This window comes from Scomber scombrus, chromosome 3 (genome assembly GCF_963691925.1).
Source record: "Scomber scombrus chromosome 3, fScoSco1.1, whole genome shotgun sequence".
In the NCBI taxonomy this organism is placed as follows: domain Eukaryota; kingdom Metazoa; phylum Chordata; class Actinopteri; order Scombriformes; family Scombridae; genus Scomber; species Scomber scombrus.
Window position 1 is genome coordinate 30404032 of NC_084972.1, and position 20803 is coordinate 30424834.

The following is a 20803-nucleotide window of genomic DNA, read 5'->3' on the forward strand; positions in this document are numbered from 1 at the left end:
CTGTTTTAGTGGAGTAACACAAACTGTGACTCTTCAAGTTTATGAAGCCGTGGGAGCTATAAAGAGCTGTTTGATCATGTTGGTTCATCTTACCAAACTTATTATTCAGTTTTCATGATTTATCAACATCTATTTCATATGGAGCCTGGGAGCGTGCATGCATTTACAAGTCCCACATACACCTTAGTGAGTTGCATGCATGCAAGTTATATACAAAAATAATGTCCATGTCACCTTCGGAGCTGAAAAGTGGAAAAAACGACAAATTTGCTTTTGGGTGATAAGACTGGATACATATTTTTATTAGCAGCACAACATTGAGAGCTATGTGTGAGAAGCAGTCACATTGTTACACATTTACATCTTAACTCTGCCACATACAACCACAGTTACATTTATCCAGCTCCTCTGAAGATCAAACAGGCAACATTTGTCATTACTTTGTTTCTCTAACCTTTTAGTCACATCGTAATTTTCAGCACTGTTTCCAAGATGTGAAATTGTAAGTAATTACTGTTATTGAAAATCATTCTGACAGACACTGACAGATAAAGGGAAAAAAAAAAACATAAAATGCAAAGGTTGTATTATAAATCAATTTGTGTCACTTCACTGGCAGATAATTGCTTCTGTTGCAGGAAGGTTTTGTGTCAAATGGCATTGTTACATTAATCAAAGAATTTCCTGTCGTAAGGAAAATATTAAAATATGATTCTTGTTTTAAAGTAGAGCTTCAAGTAGATTTTACATTATTAAATGTGCATCATCTCTGTGTCACATTCAAAGCATATGAAGGAGTTATTTGGTGATGAAAGGCTGTAATGTACTTTTCGCAGTGCCCACTTTGCTTCAAGGAGAAACAAACCAACCAAATAACAAAATGGACCCAGAAATGAAAGGTACATTTCCACCAGTGTGATGTTAAAGTAGATGTTTCCTTTAATATTGTGAAATGAGTTGTAGAAGCCAAACAAGAGAGAGTGAGAGTTGGAGACAGTAAAGAGATTTCTGGTCAGTTTTTCCTTTTCCAGTCTTTGATGAAGCGTAAACATGTTGTTCAGAGAAGAAAGAATTGTTATAATTTCAATAATACTTTGAGATATGAACTAAGATTCTCTAAAATCAAGTAAATCTAGCAAGTTAATGATGCACAAACAGGTTTTAGTTGTGATGGGTAATCTTATATCAAACTGCTCAGTAAGGCAGGTTTAAATTCTTCTTCTTCTTCTTCTTCTTCTTCTTCTTCTTCTTCTTCTTCTTCTTCTTCTTCTTCTTCTTCTTCTTCTTCTTCTTCTTCTTCTTCTTCTTCTTCTTCTTCTTCTTCTTCTTCTTCTTCTTCTTCTTCTTCTTCTTCTTTCTTCTTCTTCTTCTTCTTCTTCTTCTTTTCTTCTTCTTCTTCTTCTTCTTCTTCTTCTTCTTCTTCTTCTTCTTCTTCTTCTTCTTCTTCTTCTTCTTCTTCTTCTTCTTCTTCTTCTTCTCTTCTTCTTCTCTCAAAAGGCCATTGAGGAGGACTCCTAATTTACAATGGCGTCAGAAACAGCAACACAACATGCAAAAAATATGACGTAGATAAAAGACAAATGAAGAAATTAAAGAAACTAAAATTATAATTATATAAAGTAAACATAAGATTATTTATATTTAAGTTAAAAACAGTTGCAATCAATTAAAACAAGGCCTGAAATGTGGTCTTTGAACAGCTGTAGAGACAATAAAGAATCTAATTTTATACTGTGATTGAGTACCAATATTGTGTGACTTCAGGGTTAAAAGTGATGAAATATAGGGTGGCAGTAGCTGTAACAAAGCTTTATATATGAATAAATGTTGATCTTGCCTCACTGCCAGGGATGGCCAGCCAACTTTTTGGTACAGAGTAGAGTGGTTAGTACCGTAGGGATCGTTGGTTATAAACCTTAAAGCTGAGTGGTGCACAGCATCCAGTGAATTCAATGGAATAATAGCTGCTCTTCCATAAATAACATCCCCTTAATCCAAAACAGATACACAATTATGACTCAAAGTTCAGCTTGCAAGACAAATAAGGTGAAAGGTTCTGCTTCATTTGTGCTCAAAAAAATAAGCAAGAGCCAGAACTAAGCAGGCAGAGACAAAAAAGGGTTGTAGCTCCATATGTAGACGATCTGGTGGGAAATGAATCAATATCAACATATACATATACTGCCAGGCTGACAGGGAAAGTGGGAGCAGGTGGGCAGAAAGGTCAAGTGATGGGGGAGGGTGGGAGTGGCAGGATCTGGGGGGGGACAGACAAACATGAAACAAGGCTAGGAACTGGTTGGTCTGACTATATACGTGCACGGTTGTCTTATCATTATCCCTCTCTTAGTGGTCATTACAGCTCTGCAGCAGCTCTGCAGCTCTCATAAATCCTGACATCCTGCAGGGCATATTAGTCATTTCATAGGGTTAAGAAAGTTTAAAAATTGATTTTAGTTCCAATATTGAAACCATGACCAAATATGCATACCTCTGGGCTAGTTATGACAGATTTCCTGCTCACTTGAGGGACGCCTGATAAATGCAGGCCCTGGACTGATTTAATGAAGGTCCATCTATTAGCTGTACAGTAACGCAATCCCATTAAAGCAAAATGTTTAACCTGGCAGGATGAGAGGTCACCAAAACTCATCTACTATAAAATGGCAACATGTGACGCCTGTTAGCTGTCTCTGCAACTGGTTGAGCTTCAGAAGAATCTGAAGCTGGATTCTCTTATTTCATTCAAACCTTTTAAAGGGTCGTACTTACATGTTGGCATTTTCTTAATGTGAATCTTTCTTTATGTGTCTGTTTATTTGTATGTGTAAACTTCTTGTAGGTCTCTGTTAAAAAAGACATTCATATTTCAATGAGACTACCTGTTTAAATAAAGGATTAAATGAAAAATGAGCTTGGTGAAAAGCATACCTCGACGATGCAACAAGGCAAAATCGTCTCCTATTGGACTGATGACATTTATTACTGGAGATTTTATGGTTTCATTAAATGCTGTCAGAGATGGTATGAAATAAAAAGCAAGATCCTCAATTTGACTCAAACCAGAGAATTTGCAGTTTATGACTTTTGACTCATGAATAGTGCTAAGTGAGGCTGTGGGGTTCGTGCAATGGTGTTTTTATATCTTTATGTTTTTATCTTTCCACTGGGATATGTGCAATATGGGAGATGTGCAATCTGAGGGTTGTGCAATACGTCATATGGGGGTACGCGCAATGTGTGGCATGTGCAATATATGGATGTTCTGTGTTGTTTTGTTTTTTGTGTTGGAGGTAATTTATTTATGTATCTATGTATATCAGCTTGAGTCCAAGACCAAGTCCAAGTATATTGTATCGTATTAACCCCTAAGCTGTTGATGATATCTTTTAACCATAACCACCATTTTTTCCTAACATTAAAAAAGCTGTTTTAGTTGCCTTATCTTAACCCTTAAATATTGTTTATATATAGTCGCTACACCAATTCACATTCATAAATCTCCTGTCTGTCATTAATTAATCCTTGATTAATCCTTTTTATGGTCCAGGATGACATTTTATAGAATATGAATAATTTAACATGTTTAAATGCTGATTTTTGTATTTTCTGATTTAAAAAAAGTAAAATGTTGACATTTTTATACACAAAAATGTGTATCATCTGCACAAAAACTAACAAAAATTTGCATTTTATTTCCATTTTTGGTATATTTGTGGTCGCATTAGGAAAAGTCCATCTAGAGGAAATGGGTATATGGTGTTTTTACAGCTTTAAAATGTAAATATGGGTCAAATTTGACTCTGAACAGTATGTAAGGGTTAACTAAACTACAACCATAGAGGTGGCAGCGAAGCAAATGCTCATATAGTTAATGTTGTGTTCAAAGGCTTGTATGTGCTTTTGGTGTAATAGTACATTTTCTCAAATCTTTAATGGACTTATTGTATTTAATGTATTTATTGTAGTTTTATCGCCCTTATGTTACAGCATGTTTCTACAGAGACACATGGTACAGTAACTACAAACTCTGACTCACTTTCTCCCTCTCGCTCGCTCTCGACTCTAAAGCCACATGTCTCTGCTCTGTTCGCCCAAATCTCAGTGATTATACATGAATACAGGCTGGTCTCAGGCTACAGAGATTTGAAGTGGTAACACCCAGTTGACTTTGCATTGATCTGCCAGAGAGACACGAGAGAACAAGGGGGAGGCCAGGAGGGATCAGATAACAGGGCTGAAGATAAAGATAAAGACCAAGAGATATGGAAAGAAAGGCCTTGAGAATGAACCACAGATGTAATAGACTTGCCTCAATGCAAACTGTACTTGAAATTGTAGAGTTGACTTACACTATATGGCCGTGAGTATGTGAGAACTGAATAATAGATTTTATTGAAAAAAGGTTTTGTAATATTTTATTGCAAAAGAGAATTGTCTGTGAAGAAGTAATGAATATATATATTCATAGTTTTGTGCGTGTGTGTGTGTGTATGTGTGTGTGTGTGTGTGTGTGTGTGTGTGTGTGTGTGTGTGCACGTTTCTTGAATCAGAGTCTTGATGTGTGTGATTTTTATATGCATTTGTGTGTGAATTTCTACTGAATTACCATGTGAATTTGTGCTGTGCAGCCTGTCGCGTGTGTGTGTGTGTGTGTGTGTGTGTGTGTGTATGTGTGTGGTGTGTGTATTTGTGCCAGCCCAGCCTGAAGCCTTGCTCGGGGGCTTCCAGCTTGACTCTTCAGTTATGCATTGAGCCAAGAATCCAAGTGTGAGTCTGTTTGTGTGTATGTGTATGTATGTCTGTGTGTTTCATGGATCTGACTTTATCCTTTTGCCACAGCTGTTACCTCAAGCAATAAGTGTGTGTGTGTGTGTCAGAGGGCAAGATCAGAGTGGAAATGAGGGTTTAAAAGAATTTCAAGTAGCAATGAAGGGTTGCTGTGTGTCGGTATGTGATAGTTTAATGCGTGGTACAAATATATGAATTATTTCACACACACATTCACACATGGTCGTAATTTATTGAATTATATGGATATTGGTTATTAAATATATGTGATTTAAAAAAAATAAATTGAGGTTATGTGAGGGTTATGACTTGGTTTTGGGGCATTTGAAAACCCATAGTTCATTTTATGCTGGTTGGTACACTACACACACATTTCTCCCTTCATTTTGTTTATTTTCACACAGACAAGAATTCAAATGAACCAAAATGCATCACTAAAAGGAACCTGAGAACATTCACTCAGCTCATTGGTTAGTGGTAACTGAGGTGGGAGCAAGAACGTTAACACAAAAAGAAATTCATCCACAAAAAGAAGTTCCTGAAGAAGGTCCTCTGGCTAAATGCAACTTACCTTATTGCGCTAATACAGGTCAAATCTTGAGCCTTTTAACAAGGTTTGGACAGCTGTTTTAATATTGTCACGTTTAAACTAGAAAGTCCCTTCCATGAACATGCTAACATTTCCCTTCTAATTAGAACTAAGAGGCCTAGACCATACCATGAAAAGCAGTCCAAACTGTGTAGAAATGTATAGACACTCCTGTAATGAGTCTTTATAAATACAGTCATGTATTAAGTCAATTAGAGAAAGAATACAAGCAAAGACGTGTTCATTCTAGACAGAGAGAGGGAAGATCACAGGTCTAGTTGAAGGGCAAATATTCAACAATATACACAAATGCCATAACAATGACAAACATATCTCTCTCTCTTCTCTCTCTCTCTCTCTCTCTCTCTCTCTCTCTCTCTCTCTCTCTCTCTCTCTCTCTCTCTCTCTCTCTCTCTCTCATTTTCTTGCAGAGGAAAATGGTTTCCTTGTTATACCACATTTGTCTAGGTCTGTCTTGTTATCTCCATGAAACACTCTCTTCCTTTCTTTCCTGCTCCCTCATTTACACACACACACACACACACACACACACACACACACACACACACACACACACACACACACACACACACACACACACACACACACACACACACACACACACACACACACAATCACAGTGTTGCCTGAAAAGGGTGAAGGCCATGTTCTTCACATTCAGATCAGTACTCTTCTGTTCTGCTGCTCTGAATGGGCAAAATGTCACATGTCTTCCTTAAACACAACACACTGATGAGGTGAATCCAGGTGAGAGCTGCTCCAGCTCAACGTGCCACAGCTTAACAATCATTATCTGTATCCAAAAAGTGTCTCACGCTCCTCCAAGATGCATGGAGGAGATACACAATAACATACATACCTGCACACTCTAATGCAATACAGTGCAATTTCAACATAGCCTCAGAAATGAGTATAGAGTTGAACCAATAGCTGTCTGACACAGTGCCAGAAAAGTTTTATAAGCTTTGCAAAAGTAGGATTTATTGCAGAGAAATTGCTTTAGATTACAATAGACTGTAGTGTTTGTCCTGGCAACCACCCCCTGTAGATAGATAGATAAATATTGAATAGTGATAACTGCTACCATTATAAGCACAATTCTAAAAAGTTTTCGGAGAAGCAGTTTAGAAGATGTTCCTGATTTTTTTTTTTCAGCCTTGGTTTCTCTAGCAGGTAGTTTTAAATCGTTAAGGCCCTGACTGTAGAATATGGATCATTTTGTCTTAAAACAGATAGTGGGAAAAACCCAACCTGTGGATCTATAAAAGAAATGTTTCCCTCCTGACTGAAACGAGCCACCATCCTTCACAACTAGCCTGCAAAAGTGGCTGAAAAGTAGGACGAGTTAAACAACAACTGAGTAACAGCAACACGATGAGTGTGGTCATCAACTCGACTACTTCATTGTCTTTTCTCTGCTCCGCTGAGCTCCTTATGTGTCCGGAGGGGCAGCTCCGCCAGCGGGCAAACAGAGGAGAGAGAATAAAACTCTGCGCAACAATAACTGACAGTAAAACACAGTAGAGCCTCTCACACTGAGCCGAAATGAAACAAGTGCACATAAATTAAGTAAATAACATACATAACATAGACTTTACAGTGTTTTGCTGTCATTTATTGTGGTGGCTGTGTGTGTGTGTGTGTGTGTGTGTGTGTGTGTGTGTGTGTGTTAGTGTGTGTGTGTGTGTGTGTGTGTGTGTGTGTGTGTGTGTGTGTGTGTGTGTGTGTGTGTGTGTGTGTGTGTGTGTGTGTGTGTGTGTGTGTGTGTGTGTGTGTGTGTGTGTGTGCAGAAACAGTGAACCAAGTGAAGTACTAAGTAAATGCAAGTTTTTGTGAGTAAAAGGCAAATAATAGTAATTTAATCCAATTTGTATTTTTTTTTTTTTTTTTTTAAATAAGTCAAAAAGAAAGTCATCAGGGTTGTCTTATATTTTGGAGTTTGGTTGGTTATTTCTGTTGGTTTATACTGTAGTTTTTTAGGTTGCTGCATGTAGGATGCTGTTATGTATCTTTGAGGTTGTCAATAGCAACATGACATTGATGAATGGATACAAACAAAGCAGGAAGTGTAATTCAGAAGGCATCAATAGTTTGTGGGTCCAGGAAGGAGATCAAGGACTTCTTGCAAAAACTGGTTTTGTCACTGAAAGTGTTTTTTGTTTTTTTTCAAATCACTGAAGTCACTTCCCAAGCCTTTTTCATTTTACATTCACAGGTAAAGTTAAATTTTGTATATCCGCTACTTGTATGATGCTTGTTTTTTTGTTGTTTTCACCATCAGGTCAAGCCAGGTCACTCTTGTACAGAGAAAAGAGACGTTGTTCTCTTTCCAATGCAAATCTCTAAGGCCTCGGAGCAGAAGCTATCTTATAGTTATAAAGGTCAGCACTGTATGTGAATATATCGGAGCCTCAGTAGTATAACATCAGCATTTTTGGCTGTGGGAATATTGACTGTAAGCCCACGATGATTCATTCTTGCAGCATTACCACCTTGTGTTGTAAGCGCTGTTCCCAAAGCTGCTGCTGTCTTGTCCGTTTTATTTATTATTATGGAGTGTTTCTCCTTCCTTTCTCCCCCGTGGTGGTATGACCTTCCCTCACTGAGGGTGGAGTCACTCCTTGTCTTCCAGGCTGAAAGCTCAACTTTTTATTATGTACGTCACATTATCGTCTCCCTGCTGTGCCACATCCACTCTCACAGCTCTCTAAAATCCTCCTGACAGCATCTCCCTCCCTTTTTATCCAGCACTCCACTGAGGAACATGATCAGTATTTGGTGACATTTGGAATCATAACATATTCTGCTATTATTGTTAATCATTCAGGCTGCTTTTACACCTAACCTGTTGTTTGCTTTCAAATGAACTTTGGTATGTTTGTCCATTTGGTTTTGTTTACTTACGTTGTTTGGACATGGTAGAACAATTTAATAACAAAACACCAATTAAATCCATCTACTGAGGGTGGTAATCAAGGAAAATACCTGTGTCTGTTGATCTATAAAAGGGTCAGTGATAAATAAGGGTTGGCAACATGAGCAACTGAGAGATATCTTAGAAATTGTCTTAATAGCAGCATCAGGTTTGTTAAAATGTACATTTAGTATTTTTGTTGGTTTTATATCATTTGAAATGACATTTGCACCATTTATTTTTACCAAAAGTAAGACTGAATGCTCCTGAAAATGTCAAATGGTGTAACCACAAAATAATGATGACTATTAAATATTTTATCCACCAACAGTGTATTTAAGTGGACTTATAAACATTTTACTTGATATGGTGTTTTATTGAGATTTTAGCATTTAAGCAAGTTTAATTATTTGGTACAACATTTTTATGGTTACACCACTTAGACATTTTTGCCATAATCCTCTAATATATTCTCTCAAAATGGATTAAAAGCAGAAATGTTATGTTTGGTCCACAAAAAAAAGAATGTGTTCAAGTTATTCATACGTTTATTTCACATTTTAACCCCTTTAAATTTGACTAAACCACATGGACACAAACAAACGTCATTGACCCATAAACAGTGTATTGAAATAAACCAGAGAGCCCTTTTCACAGGTTCAAACTGTGGAAGTTTTAAATTTGAAAGCATGCCTTCAGCAATTTGTGTTTGTAGCAATATTTAGCAGGCAGTATACATAAATTAAACATGGACATACAAAGAAATAACCATACAACAGGGAGCAAACAGAATACAGGAAGATGTAGGATGACTGTGTTTACCTCCTAATCTCTGATAAAATATGTAAAATCACACCATCAGTTCACAGTATGACAGAATCACTGAGGCCCTGGAGGCGTTCGTCTTAAAAACCTACTCTTACAATGGTTGATGTCATTTAGATTTACAGTAAGGTAATTTCATCTACAGACACGTAGCTATTTTTTTTTATTTTTGCATTTTGCTCCCAGCACTGACAAGAAGTAAGTCTGTTTTTCAGTCTTTTCTTCTTTTCCTGCGTTTAAGTGTCCGTCATAATGTGTGAGATGCTGATCTAGAAGAAAAAGGTGTATTCAATGACGAATGTTCACCTCAAAATAGTTTTTTATGCTTGACATCTGATCATTATTGCTTCCTTTTAATATTCAGTCTCACATTGCAAATTGAAATTCAGCATGGGTCCAATTTGAGCATCAAGAATTTGAATTTTCACTGTAATAATCTCTATTTTTCTATGATTTCTATGGGCTCTTTGTCATGTTAACACTGTCATGTTGTTCACATGTGCTGAAGTCATAATGTGATATTTGAAAAAAAGCGGCTGAAGACAGCATTTGTATTGTGTAAGCACAATGGCCTGTGGTGTTAGCTTTAAATTGCTAATCCTACAAAGACAGAATCACAGAGAAAAGCTGCCTGTATGACTGTCTGCAGCGGGGGGGTCGGTGCAGTTATAAGCTTTAATTAAAAAACTCAGTCAATAACATTCATTTGAGTATAAAGCTGGGCCTGTGAAGCTGCTAGTGCTCTTCTCATCGCATGAGTCAGAATGCAGAAATGTTAATGTATGCATATCGTTTAACCTGCAGAGTTTATCTGAATGCTAATCCTATACACCGAGAGCTTGCAATAAGTGCTACCACAACTATCTGTGGTGTGATTCTGCAGACTTCATTGATCCGCGCTGGAGAGAGCACACGGTCAACGTCAGCTGGCAGGCTCTGTGATGTGCTTGAGGACGCTTCAGAAAGGTGGATGTAGAGGTCTGATTGGTTTGCTCTACAGGTATCAGGGTGATAATAAGTATGATTTAACAGGGAGAAAGAATACCAAACACTGCTGGCTAAGGGTCATAGAGTGTGCCACCACAATAATTAATACTACTAATAATAATGATTAAGTATTGCAGTTTAATTACCATTACTGAATCGATTGATACATTTAAAGGAAGCTATTAAAAATGGATTAATTACATTTACGGTTAAATTTCAGGTTATTAAAGCAAAGTTAAAAATGATAATTACATTTGCCAATTCATAATTTAGTTGGTAGAAACGAAAACATTTTTTGCTGCTTTGACATTTACAGCGTCCATATTGTGATTGCTTTAATATTTAATCATCACCACCTAAAAATAGAATTTCAAACCTACAGAGTAGCAGCAATAGCTCTGAATGGCCTGCTGTTGAAAACTGAATCCCACCAAAACATAACAGCTGCACTCTCATTGACTGACACATTTAAATAGCTTATTCATTTTTGTTGTATTATCCAATAATGCATAATTCAAATACACTTTTTTCTATTCAAGTTATAAAATATTTTTAAATGTATCATTTTATAACGTGTAATTAAAAACAGTGAGAGTATATAATTATTCTGGTGGCACACTCCCACACTTTAGACTAGTTAGACAGATTGTTTCTTATCCTTTGTTCAGTAAAAGCATAATCCCTGGACAAGTTTTCTTTAAATGTTATCTTACTTTTCTGTTTAGGAGCGGCTGAGATTGACACTAAAATGAGAATAGCTGAGGTCAGTCCACCTTAAATGAGCCTGGTCAGGTTAGGTTAACTTTGAGGCTCCACTTTTCCAGCAGTTGGGGAATCTCTGTTTGGAAAAGCTGTAGCAGTAATTAACGGACACACTGTAGCCTGGCTTCTCACACTCGTTTAACCACAAATACATTACTCACAGACTTATTCTTTACAGGAGCTTACAGATTGATGTTCTTATAACAATACCTTAAACGTAGATCTCCTTTGAATGAAAGGGGGGAGCATTCTGGGATTTGATGAACTAGTCGATGCCTCAAAACAATTCCGTGTTATCGTGCTCGCAGAGTGTGTGAGTGAAAATCATTAGTAGCCCGTTGAATTTAATAACTGTGAAATTTAAGCAGCGGTGCTCATATTTCTGTTGATGCAGAATGAATATAGGGGAAACACTGAAATGGAGGCTTTGATGGTAATTTAGGTTAAAAAAGAAGAAAAACAACTATGATAGAAAGCTTGAGTGTACATAAAAGCTACACTTTACACACAAAGTGAACCCTCTGATTCATATGTAAGGTTCACAAGCTTTATCCTGTTTTATGCTAATGTATGCATGTATGATCAAACCATAAAAGCCTCCTAAAGGAGGAAGCTTTAAAAGCGAATTTGTTTATAGAGCATGAGATCATCGGGCTTCAACATTTGTGTATACAGCCTTTCTTTGCTCAGAGACACAGGAAGTGTTCTTTTGTTTCCACCGAAGGCTGTTTTCTATGGAAATTGGTTCTTTTTGTTATACAAGATTTATTTTTTTAAAGCTTAGCAATGGTAACATGTAGCATCTCATTGTTAAGACTCAATCAATACTGAAAGCCTGGCTTAGAAGTTCTTTGTATCTCCTCTAAAGCTTGAAAGGAGAGCCACCCTTCAATAGTTAAATGTTACTTTCATTTTGTGATGCTCAGTGTAAGAGTTAGTTTTAAAGACACCTCAGAGTAGTTGTAGAGTTAAACAGTTGAGTAAATTATGTGTTGTGTTGATGGTGTTGGTGCATTGTCCCTCGCTCCAAACCCAACACATCCTGTGGCAGCATTGCATTCTGGTCAACGGTGTCGCTCCGTTACTGAAGAATACCTTCAATCCCTCAATGGGAAATGATACACCTGTTCAAACTAATGCAATCCAATTCAACAGCTCAACAGATAAAAATTGCACTTTAAAGAAGCTTAAACATGTTCAGTCTTGGTTGACATTGTCAGAAATGTGATAGTTCTACTTTATGTTTATTATTGAGAAGTGTTCCCATTATTTTGTCCACTTCATTAACATATGTGAGTTGAATTCTCACCTTTCTGACAATGCCAACCAAAACTGAAAATGTTTTAAGCTTTGTAAATGTAAAATTGTTGGCAGAGTTGTTGTATTGGATTGCATTATATTGCACAGGTGTACCTCATAAAGTGGCCAATGAGTGCATGTGTACAATAGTACGCACGTATGCACTACAGCAACCTTATCAAAAGACAAACATGTCAGTATTGACCCATTCTGCAAAACCTGCCAGTGTTTTACATCTGTCAAAAATTACCATAGACTTGGTTAAGGTTCAGCAAAACAGTCAGTTAGGTTAATTACAGGTCTGTGATGAGACACACACACTGCATGAAAGTCTGATTTATCACATCCCCACTCACCGCTGCACATCCACAACATCACTTTCCATCTCACAATATTAAGGACACACTGCTTCTGTCATTGGTAATGCATGTAAACCATTAGATAAAATACTAAATGTTTAATACAGCTATTCCTAAAATAATGGCTATCTTGATCTTTCCTACAGATCCTTTCTTTAAGATATCTTTGGTGGAGATGGCTGAGTTGTCATCATGTTACCTAATGGGGGTTTTCCATTATACATTTCTAGTACTACTTGTATCGACTTGACTCAACTCTACTCGTGACGTCAACAGACTGCCGTCCACTGATTGGTCAGAGAGTGGAAGAGTCATGAACGCGACGTCCGACACAAGAATCAAACTTTGTTGTTGTTGAAAACTGCATAAAAAGGCTACTGAGATGACATTGAGTCAGGATAATTTCGTAAACTACTATTAATCTTCCATCAGCACATTGATGCGAGATCAAACTGCAGTAGAGGCTTCAGTTGGAATAGTAGCAGGGAGAGAGAGAGCAGCCTTATTGCAGCATAAACAACTCTTATACTAGAAAAATGCTAGCCTGCAACTTCCTGTGTGTGTCTCTCCCACTCACCAACACACACACACACACACACACACACACACACACACACACACACACACACACACACACACACACACACACACACACAGACAGTAGATTTGCTGGATCTACTGTATTCTGTTGTCCAATAAAATGTGGACTTCTAAAATACAAACACACACACACACACACACACACACACACACACACACACACACACACACACACACACACACACACACACACACACACACAGGTCCCTCAGGGCAAGGCTCAATTTGATTCATTAGAGTTTCACCAATCAGGTTTAAGATGGTTTTGTTACTGGGAAGGTCAGATAGAAAGGACAAGCCACACACACACACACACACACACACACACACACACACACACACACACACACACACACACACACACACACACACACACACACACACATACATACATACACACACACACACACACACAAAGACAGTTGCTTTGGCTTTTTTAACCTTTTAGCTTTTTCTTGAGCTGCAGACCTGAAAGAAAAAACTTTGTTTGAATTATGTTCAAGTTCAGATTTATTGTCCTCCCAGCTTTAGACAGCAAAGGTACCGTAGGATGATATTCTATTTCTCTCATAAGACCTACAAACAGTCATTTGGATGGAAAATAACACATTAATATAGCAAGTCATAATAAAAATACAAGACACATATCAATAATTGATAAATGAAAATGTGCAAGATTACACCGTGCAAATGGCTTCATGTTGAGTTAATAAATATAATGAAAATATACATAAATAGTGGTGGCATTCCTTTGGTTTAATAAGAGCATTAGTAGGGTGTAAGGGCGCACTAGTGGGATGCAAGAGGTAGGGTGGGGACCAGGTTAAGATGAACAGATGGGGGCAGCAGTGAGTTCAGCAGACTGACAGTCTGTGGGGGGAAAAAGCTGTTGTAGTCCGTGTGTAGATACTTCTGAACTTCGTGCTGGATCACACAGATAATTTCGCTGATCCACATCCCAGGTTGCAAAGCGCGCTCGGTTAAGTGGTCAGGTTGACGTTAGATCATGCTCCGACACAAACGTGATCGGACCAAAACACAACGCTTCCTCTAAAGGGTCTTTGGGGTTTTGTTCAGCACCCAACTATGATTGTTTTGTCCAAATGATTCATACCAAAAGAGAAAATGAACCAGAATCCAATTCAACTGCATTAGACACCTACAGGTTTGAAAAAGCCATAAGAGAGGTCTTGTGTGCATGTATGTATGTAGTGTTAATATTTTGAATACCCTGCTCATATATAGTACATTGTATGTCTATATGCATGAATTACACAATATATATGATATTGTAGCGGACTCATAAGGCATAATCCACCACAATCTGTTGTTCAACACAAGCAGTTTTTTGATGTCCCTTTTCTGTGTTGTGTTGCATTCACACTGACAATTGGATATGGCCCCTTAAAAGCGTCAGTGTGTATCTATGGTAACGCAGTCTTTTTGGACTAATGTATTTTCAATGGTTTATCTTATTATCAGTGTTATGTTTGGCTACAGTGTCAGCTGTGTTGAAATAACAGAATAAAAAAACATGTGCATTTGTGCAGTCAACGATAGAAGTTGTTTCATATCTAGTTGACTGCAACTTCCACAATATCTTGATATTCAGGGAATTTTCTGTTTTTTTCAAACTGCATGTTAGATTTGATTTGCCATTGTTTTTGAGATAGCTCTGGACTGGTTTTGAATATGTTTTAGTTCCTGTAGAGTTTTTTGTTCTTTTTTCCCCTCAGTGGTGCTGAGATGCACTGGGATATTTTTACAGTAGTTTATGTATGTGCTGTTGAGTTAAATTTCAAGTCTGTATCAAAGTTGCAAAATCAGACACAGAAGTTGTTAGGGAAAGTAAATCTCAAGTGGATGAAAGACCCTGAAAATATAAAGTGTTGCTGTTAATACTGTTTTTAAATCTGGTGCTGCAGATTTTCTTTTTCTTAAAAGCTCATTTTCTCTAGTTTAGAAGCATTTTCTCAGACAGACTCCTAAGTGAACTGAAGATGCTTCTGCGGACTACAGAGCATTTAAAGTTGTTGTTGTTGTTGTTGTTGTGTTGACATGTTGACTCAATAAAGCCAAGATTGGTTAATTAAGTCAAGACATTAAGTCAGACCTGAATACGTAGCAGATACATTGGAGAAAAGTTATGTTTTCCTCTGACTGTCTGATGAAGGTCAGATACATCGCAATGTTGTAAACTAATAAATATTCCAGCAGTGAGTGAGATGGCATTCAGGAGTTTTTCTCACTTTATTCAAGCTGTGCATGGTGACATTTTATTTGACCAAGTCCTCTATAGGCCTAATAAATAAACATGTTAAGGTTTTGTGCAACACCTGCCTGTCGCTGTCTCATTTATTTTTTATTGCTTCAGAATATTTCCAGGTCACAAAGCAAAATCATTTAAGTTTAAGTCAAATCTTTATTCTCAAGTAGGTCAGCTTCAGGTCAAGTCACAAGTCCTCAATCTTGCCAAAGTCTCAAGTCACTCTGGGAAGATATCGGAGACTCAGTTTGTATCAGATGTGTGTGTCTGTCTTCACCCTCCACTGGATATCATGCAGTAGGCAGACAGTAATGACAGATCACAAAGAGGGGGAACGAGCCATTACAAATTAGGAGAACAATAGAAAAAAGAAAAGATGAAAGATGAAAAATAGATACTTAGAATTAAGAAACATGCAACTCTTTCAACTGCTCTACCTACATTACTCAGCACTGCTTTTTGTCTCCTGTTGCCAGAACAAAAAAAAACCTCAAGTTGATCCACCTCCTCTCTGCTGACTCATCAGTCATCCCACTACTGTACTTTAGATGAGTCATTCTCTCATTTACATGTGTCTCTCAGCTTGCTATAAATGCCATGTTTTTTTTTGTTTTTTTATTTCATCTGTATGCTAAGAAGGAAGCGGTGATGAAACATGTTTCGGATGAGTCATAAATCCCATGAGCTGTTACAGTAGCCTGAGAAGGGAGGGGAGCAGCTGAGGTCTTCATCTGAGCTCGCCTCACTTTTCCTCCTCTGGTCTGGAGCACTGTGGTCCTTTCTGCAGCATCCAGGTCTAGCATTATTAGCTCTTCTGTTAGCTATATCTGAGGTCAGATGTATTAACATTTTGCATTTCAGCATGGGTGAAAGATAACGGGGGGGAGAAAGCTTTGTTTTCAGTCAGTATTCACATTCATTCTGGTTGTTGAGCCAGTAGCTTGTGGGTCAGGAGAGATGGTTAAAGGGATAAGAAACAAATTCATGCATTATGTAGTGTAAATTATGTTTTCCTTTGTCTAGTTTCCATTGTAAAATACAGGGTACTTTCACTTTTTCACTTAAAATCAAACATCTCAGGTGGAAATGTGCCTCATCAGTTAACAGCTCATGTACGCAGGCAGTAAGATCAGAAACTGTGATGGGGGAAACATGTAAATTGGATAAATTGGATGGTATTACAAGCTAAAAAGGTGAGTATTAGAGAGCCTCAAGCAGTGACTTCAGGGTATAAAGATCATTTAATTAGTAATATAAATACATTTAATTCATTTTCATAATTAATTGACATTCAATTTAATTCAACTTTTCCACCTCCATCTCCTCTCATATTTTTCCATCTCTCAATGCCCTCCACATTTTTTATGTCCCCCTCCTCTTTCCTCTTCTCTGTACTCCTGCTGTCCCTCATCGCTCTCCTCTCTTACTCCTTTTTCCTTTATCCTTGAGTCTTCTTAACTTGTGTTCATTAGTTATGTGGATGCTGTGTGCACACAGCAAGGATGGAGACACGAAAAATATATATTTGGTTTTCAAATTGGGCTCTGTGATCGATTGAGCTCGTCTCATGTGATGAAGCAGCGGTGGTTTGGTCGGCTGCAAGTTGTCTGATCAGATCAAACTTGTTTTCTGTTCTTCTTTTTTCTTTTTTGCTTTCAATGCAGCAAGATATTTAAATTTGACTGCAGCTGTGCTTTCCTTTACCGATTGAAGAAATGGTCACAGTGATGAGCTGAGTAGTCCGAAAATCAGAGTGTGTGGTACAGGTCATGTAAATTGTGAACAGAATCTGTAATTAGCGGAATACTTAATGTTTCACTGAGGTTCGTGCAGAAGTGAAGGTGGTACTTCACTTATTTGATGGGTTTCTTATCTAAATGTGTCTCTTCAGTGCTGATAATCACTTAGTATTTCCTCTTCATACATTAATATTTTGTAACAATGCTCCAAGACAAAAACCAGTGTTTACTAGCCGATATTCAATGTGAAAATATCGGCTTGTTTAGTTTGGAGTGCGGAGGCAAATCAGGACAACCTCATGATTATGTGACAGTACATTTGAGTATGAAATTATCAGATTTTTTAAATTTCAAAGACTAATCCATGTTTCCTCCTCTTGGTTCATTTGTAATCTGCCAGCGTGAACACAAATGCATCAGAAAGGCATCAAAGTATCATGTTTTACTCTACTTTGCTACAAGTATTATATATTCATTTTATCATTTATAGTTGATTCAAGTTAAGCTGAAGCGATGACTCATCTACTGAACTGAGGCACTTTGAATCTCAAACAAACAAGTCCTTTTGTTTGCTTGACTTTATTTTCTTGACTGACTCATGTTTCCCCAGCTGGTTTGCTTATTTTTTATTTAGTCACAAATGTATCTGTAATATCTTTTTTTTTTCAAAACAGCTGCGACCCACCACCTCACTGACTAACATCATCTGTTCTCTTTTGTTCTTTCCAGATCCCCGTCTCTCTGCATCTCTGCCTCCCAATCCATCCATTCGTCATTCGCTTCCTTCACCGTCTCTCCAGCATGTCACTGAAGGTCCAGACCAGTAATGTGACCAACAAGACAGACCCAAAATCCATCAACTCCCGGGTGTTTATCGGCAACCTGAACACAGCGGTGGTGAAGAAGTCAGACGTCGAGACCATCTTCTCCAAGTATGGCCGTGTGCTGGGCTGCTCCGTGCACAAGGGCTACGCCTTCGTCCAGTACGCCAGTGAGAGGCACGCTAGGGGGGCTGTGATCGGGGAGAACGGCAGGGTGCTGGCCGGACAGACGCTGGGTGAGTCAATGTGAATTATAACTGTGGTTGATTTATTTATTCATTTATGAATTTTACTTTTAGTTTGAATGACTTACCCACAATCAATAAATCATGATAAATGATAGAAAATAGAAATGATGTCATATTTTTGGCATGGAAAATCGAGTGCACATTATGCTTGGCGTTGTTTCATTTTGAGACATTTAAAGTTTTGTTTGGGAGCAGCAAATGAGTATAAAGAAAAGTATTTTCCTTGGGCGCTATATCATTTTAAATTGTATCAATGTAAGCCCAAACTCATGAACTTTGAAGTATCATAACATTTCCACTGATGAAGAAGTGAGTGTATATCAGGTAGGAATGGACACTAGAGGTCTACTTAAATGATTAAAAATAGCTAAACATTTCCAACAAACGTTCCCAGAAGGTGAGATCTAGAATTAGGAAATCAATTATCAAAATTATTTATTATCTGTGAAATGACTTCTGAATTAATTAACTAACAATTGCAGCACTATACCGAGTTTCTGTTTTGGGGAAGAGAAGTAAAATAAACTTTTCACCCCACCAGGTCAAGCAAGTTAAAAACCCACATTTAAAAGTTAGAGTCCAGCATTAACAACCTCAGGTCATAAAAAACAAACATTTTCTATAAGTGTGATTTAAATCAGTAGACACACTGGATGATGGGTTTTCAACACAGTGCATGACACGATGCTGTTTGTTCTGTGTATTTCCGCTTCACCCCAAATCTCTCCCAAGTAAGTTTTGTGGGGGTTTAAAAAGCTGAACAAATGACACAAATGGGGGCCTGTAATATTAAAAGCCAACAGACTAGCACGTGCCCCACCAGACATCTGCACACTCACATTTAGCAGCCTTGTAAGAACACAGTGATTCCTGCATTAATACTGAATGTTGCTATTGGACATGAATCAAGTTCAAATCTGTCCATCATGATTCATAGGACTATCTGATCTTTTGGCAGAAGCTTGTAAATTACTGTAAAATGATCTTGAGTTGTCTGCTTAATATTAAAACATACAATCCTGTGATAATTAGACTTGAGATCAGTGTGTTTGCTACGACTGCACAAGCCTGCAGAAACTTTGACGACCCCTGAGCGCAATTACAACCACTTTCTTCTTGCGTGTTTACATCAGCCGTCTCCCTCCCACCTCTCCTCTCTGTTACCGAGCGATGAAATATCAGAGGAAAAAATGAGAGTTGAGCGGAGTGTGCCTTTAAGCTGCCAGAGTGTTTTCCTCTGTCTATCTGTTCTCCCGGCGGAGCAGGAAGAGACGAGTTGTCAGTGAGCTGGTGTGAAGAGCTCAACTGGTTTATGCTCAGTTACCGCACAGCTGTGAGCACATTCCTTTAATAGCCTCTCTCAGAGTGTGTGTGTGTGTGTGTGTGTGTGTGTGTGTGTGTGTGTGTGTGTGTGTGTGTGTGTGTGTGTGTGTGTGTGTGTGTGTGTGTGTGTGTGTGTGTGTGTGTGTGTGTGTGTGTGAGAAAAATATATATGAATGAGTATATCTGAGCATGTGCGTGTGATAGTGTGTGTAAGTGTGTGTGCTTGTATGTCAAGCTAAGGGGCCACTAAGTGGCGCTCTTTTCCACTCTGCTCTACTCACTTAACTACCTGACCCCTTTTCTCTCTTCCTGTGTCTCTTTATCTCTCCCCTTCTATCTTTAGATTGACAGCTTATTTCAGCTCACTGTATGCATTAGTGGAATAGCACAGAGTTCATATTATGAGACACTTTGACTCTTTTAACATGTAATTACTACCCTGGTGCTTTGGTGGCAAAGCAAAACAAGAGTTAAAACAGGCATACAAAGAAAAGTGATCATTCTTTCTAGAAATCAAAGTTGCCAATCAACTGGTTGACATGAAAGATGGAAGCAAAATATAAAATAAAATGAGGCAGATTGAATATCAGCAGAAGATATGAAAATCTGGTGCTTTGTAAAACTACATGAATAATGAGGCATGAAGTTTAAATGATTATGAAGTTAGTGTCTATGGCAGATTGTCAAAATACCTGACATCATTAAGCTCCATCTCCTCTCATTTTAAATCTGATCTCTTATAAACAGGAAGCAGTTTCTTGTCAGTGACAATACGGCTGAACTGAGGTTGGTACAATGAGAGAAGGCAACTAGTGTCAAACAAGTGCTTCTGTTGACCTCCAGTGGTTTAATTCCTCACTTTGCTGTACAGGTGTACTCCATGACCCCATTGACATCACTGCTGGGTGTTCTTTAAAAAAAAGTGCTAACAAACTGGTGAAACTAGACTGAATACAACCTCAAATACAAAGTGTCACAAAATTATCAAATTAAGGGACTTTTTTTGATCACATATAATACAGAGGGCAATAATATCATACGAGGCTGATTAGTGTACATCAATGCTGCAAGTGACACTGTGACTCAGTGTTGCATCATTAGAGCATCACAGCCTGTGGCAGGTCAAAAATGACATTAAATCACAAGGCAGAAGGCAACGAGTTCAATTGAGCGTACGCAGCCCAGTCTGGCCCGCCCCTGATGTCAGTCAAATCCAGTAGCATCAGAAAATATAGAGTAACATCATGTCATTTTTTTAG

The 20803-nt window shown here is 38.0% G+C and overlaps 1 protein-coding gene and 1 long non-coding RNA gene across 2 annotated transcripts in view; both read left to right on the plus strand.

The window, feature by feature from the left end:
- LOC134004709 (uncharacterized) overlaps positions 1-20803 on the plus strand; it is a 478899-nt gene that overhangs the window by 41870 nt on the left and 416226 nt on the right. The window lies entirely within an intron of this gene.
- raly (RALY heterogeneous nuclear ribonucleoprotein) overlaps positions 17954-20803 on the plus strand; it is a 35363-nt gene continuing 32513 nt past the window's right edge. Inside the window, exon 1 of the mRNA XM_062416521.1 lies at positions 17954-18209. Coding sequence (XP_062272505.1) covers positions 17954-18209 — 256 coding nt within the window. The remainder of the gene's footprint in view (positions 18210-20803) is intronic.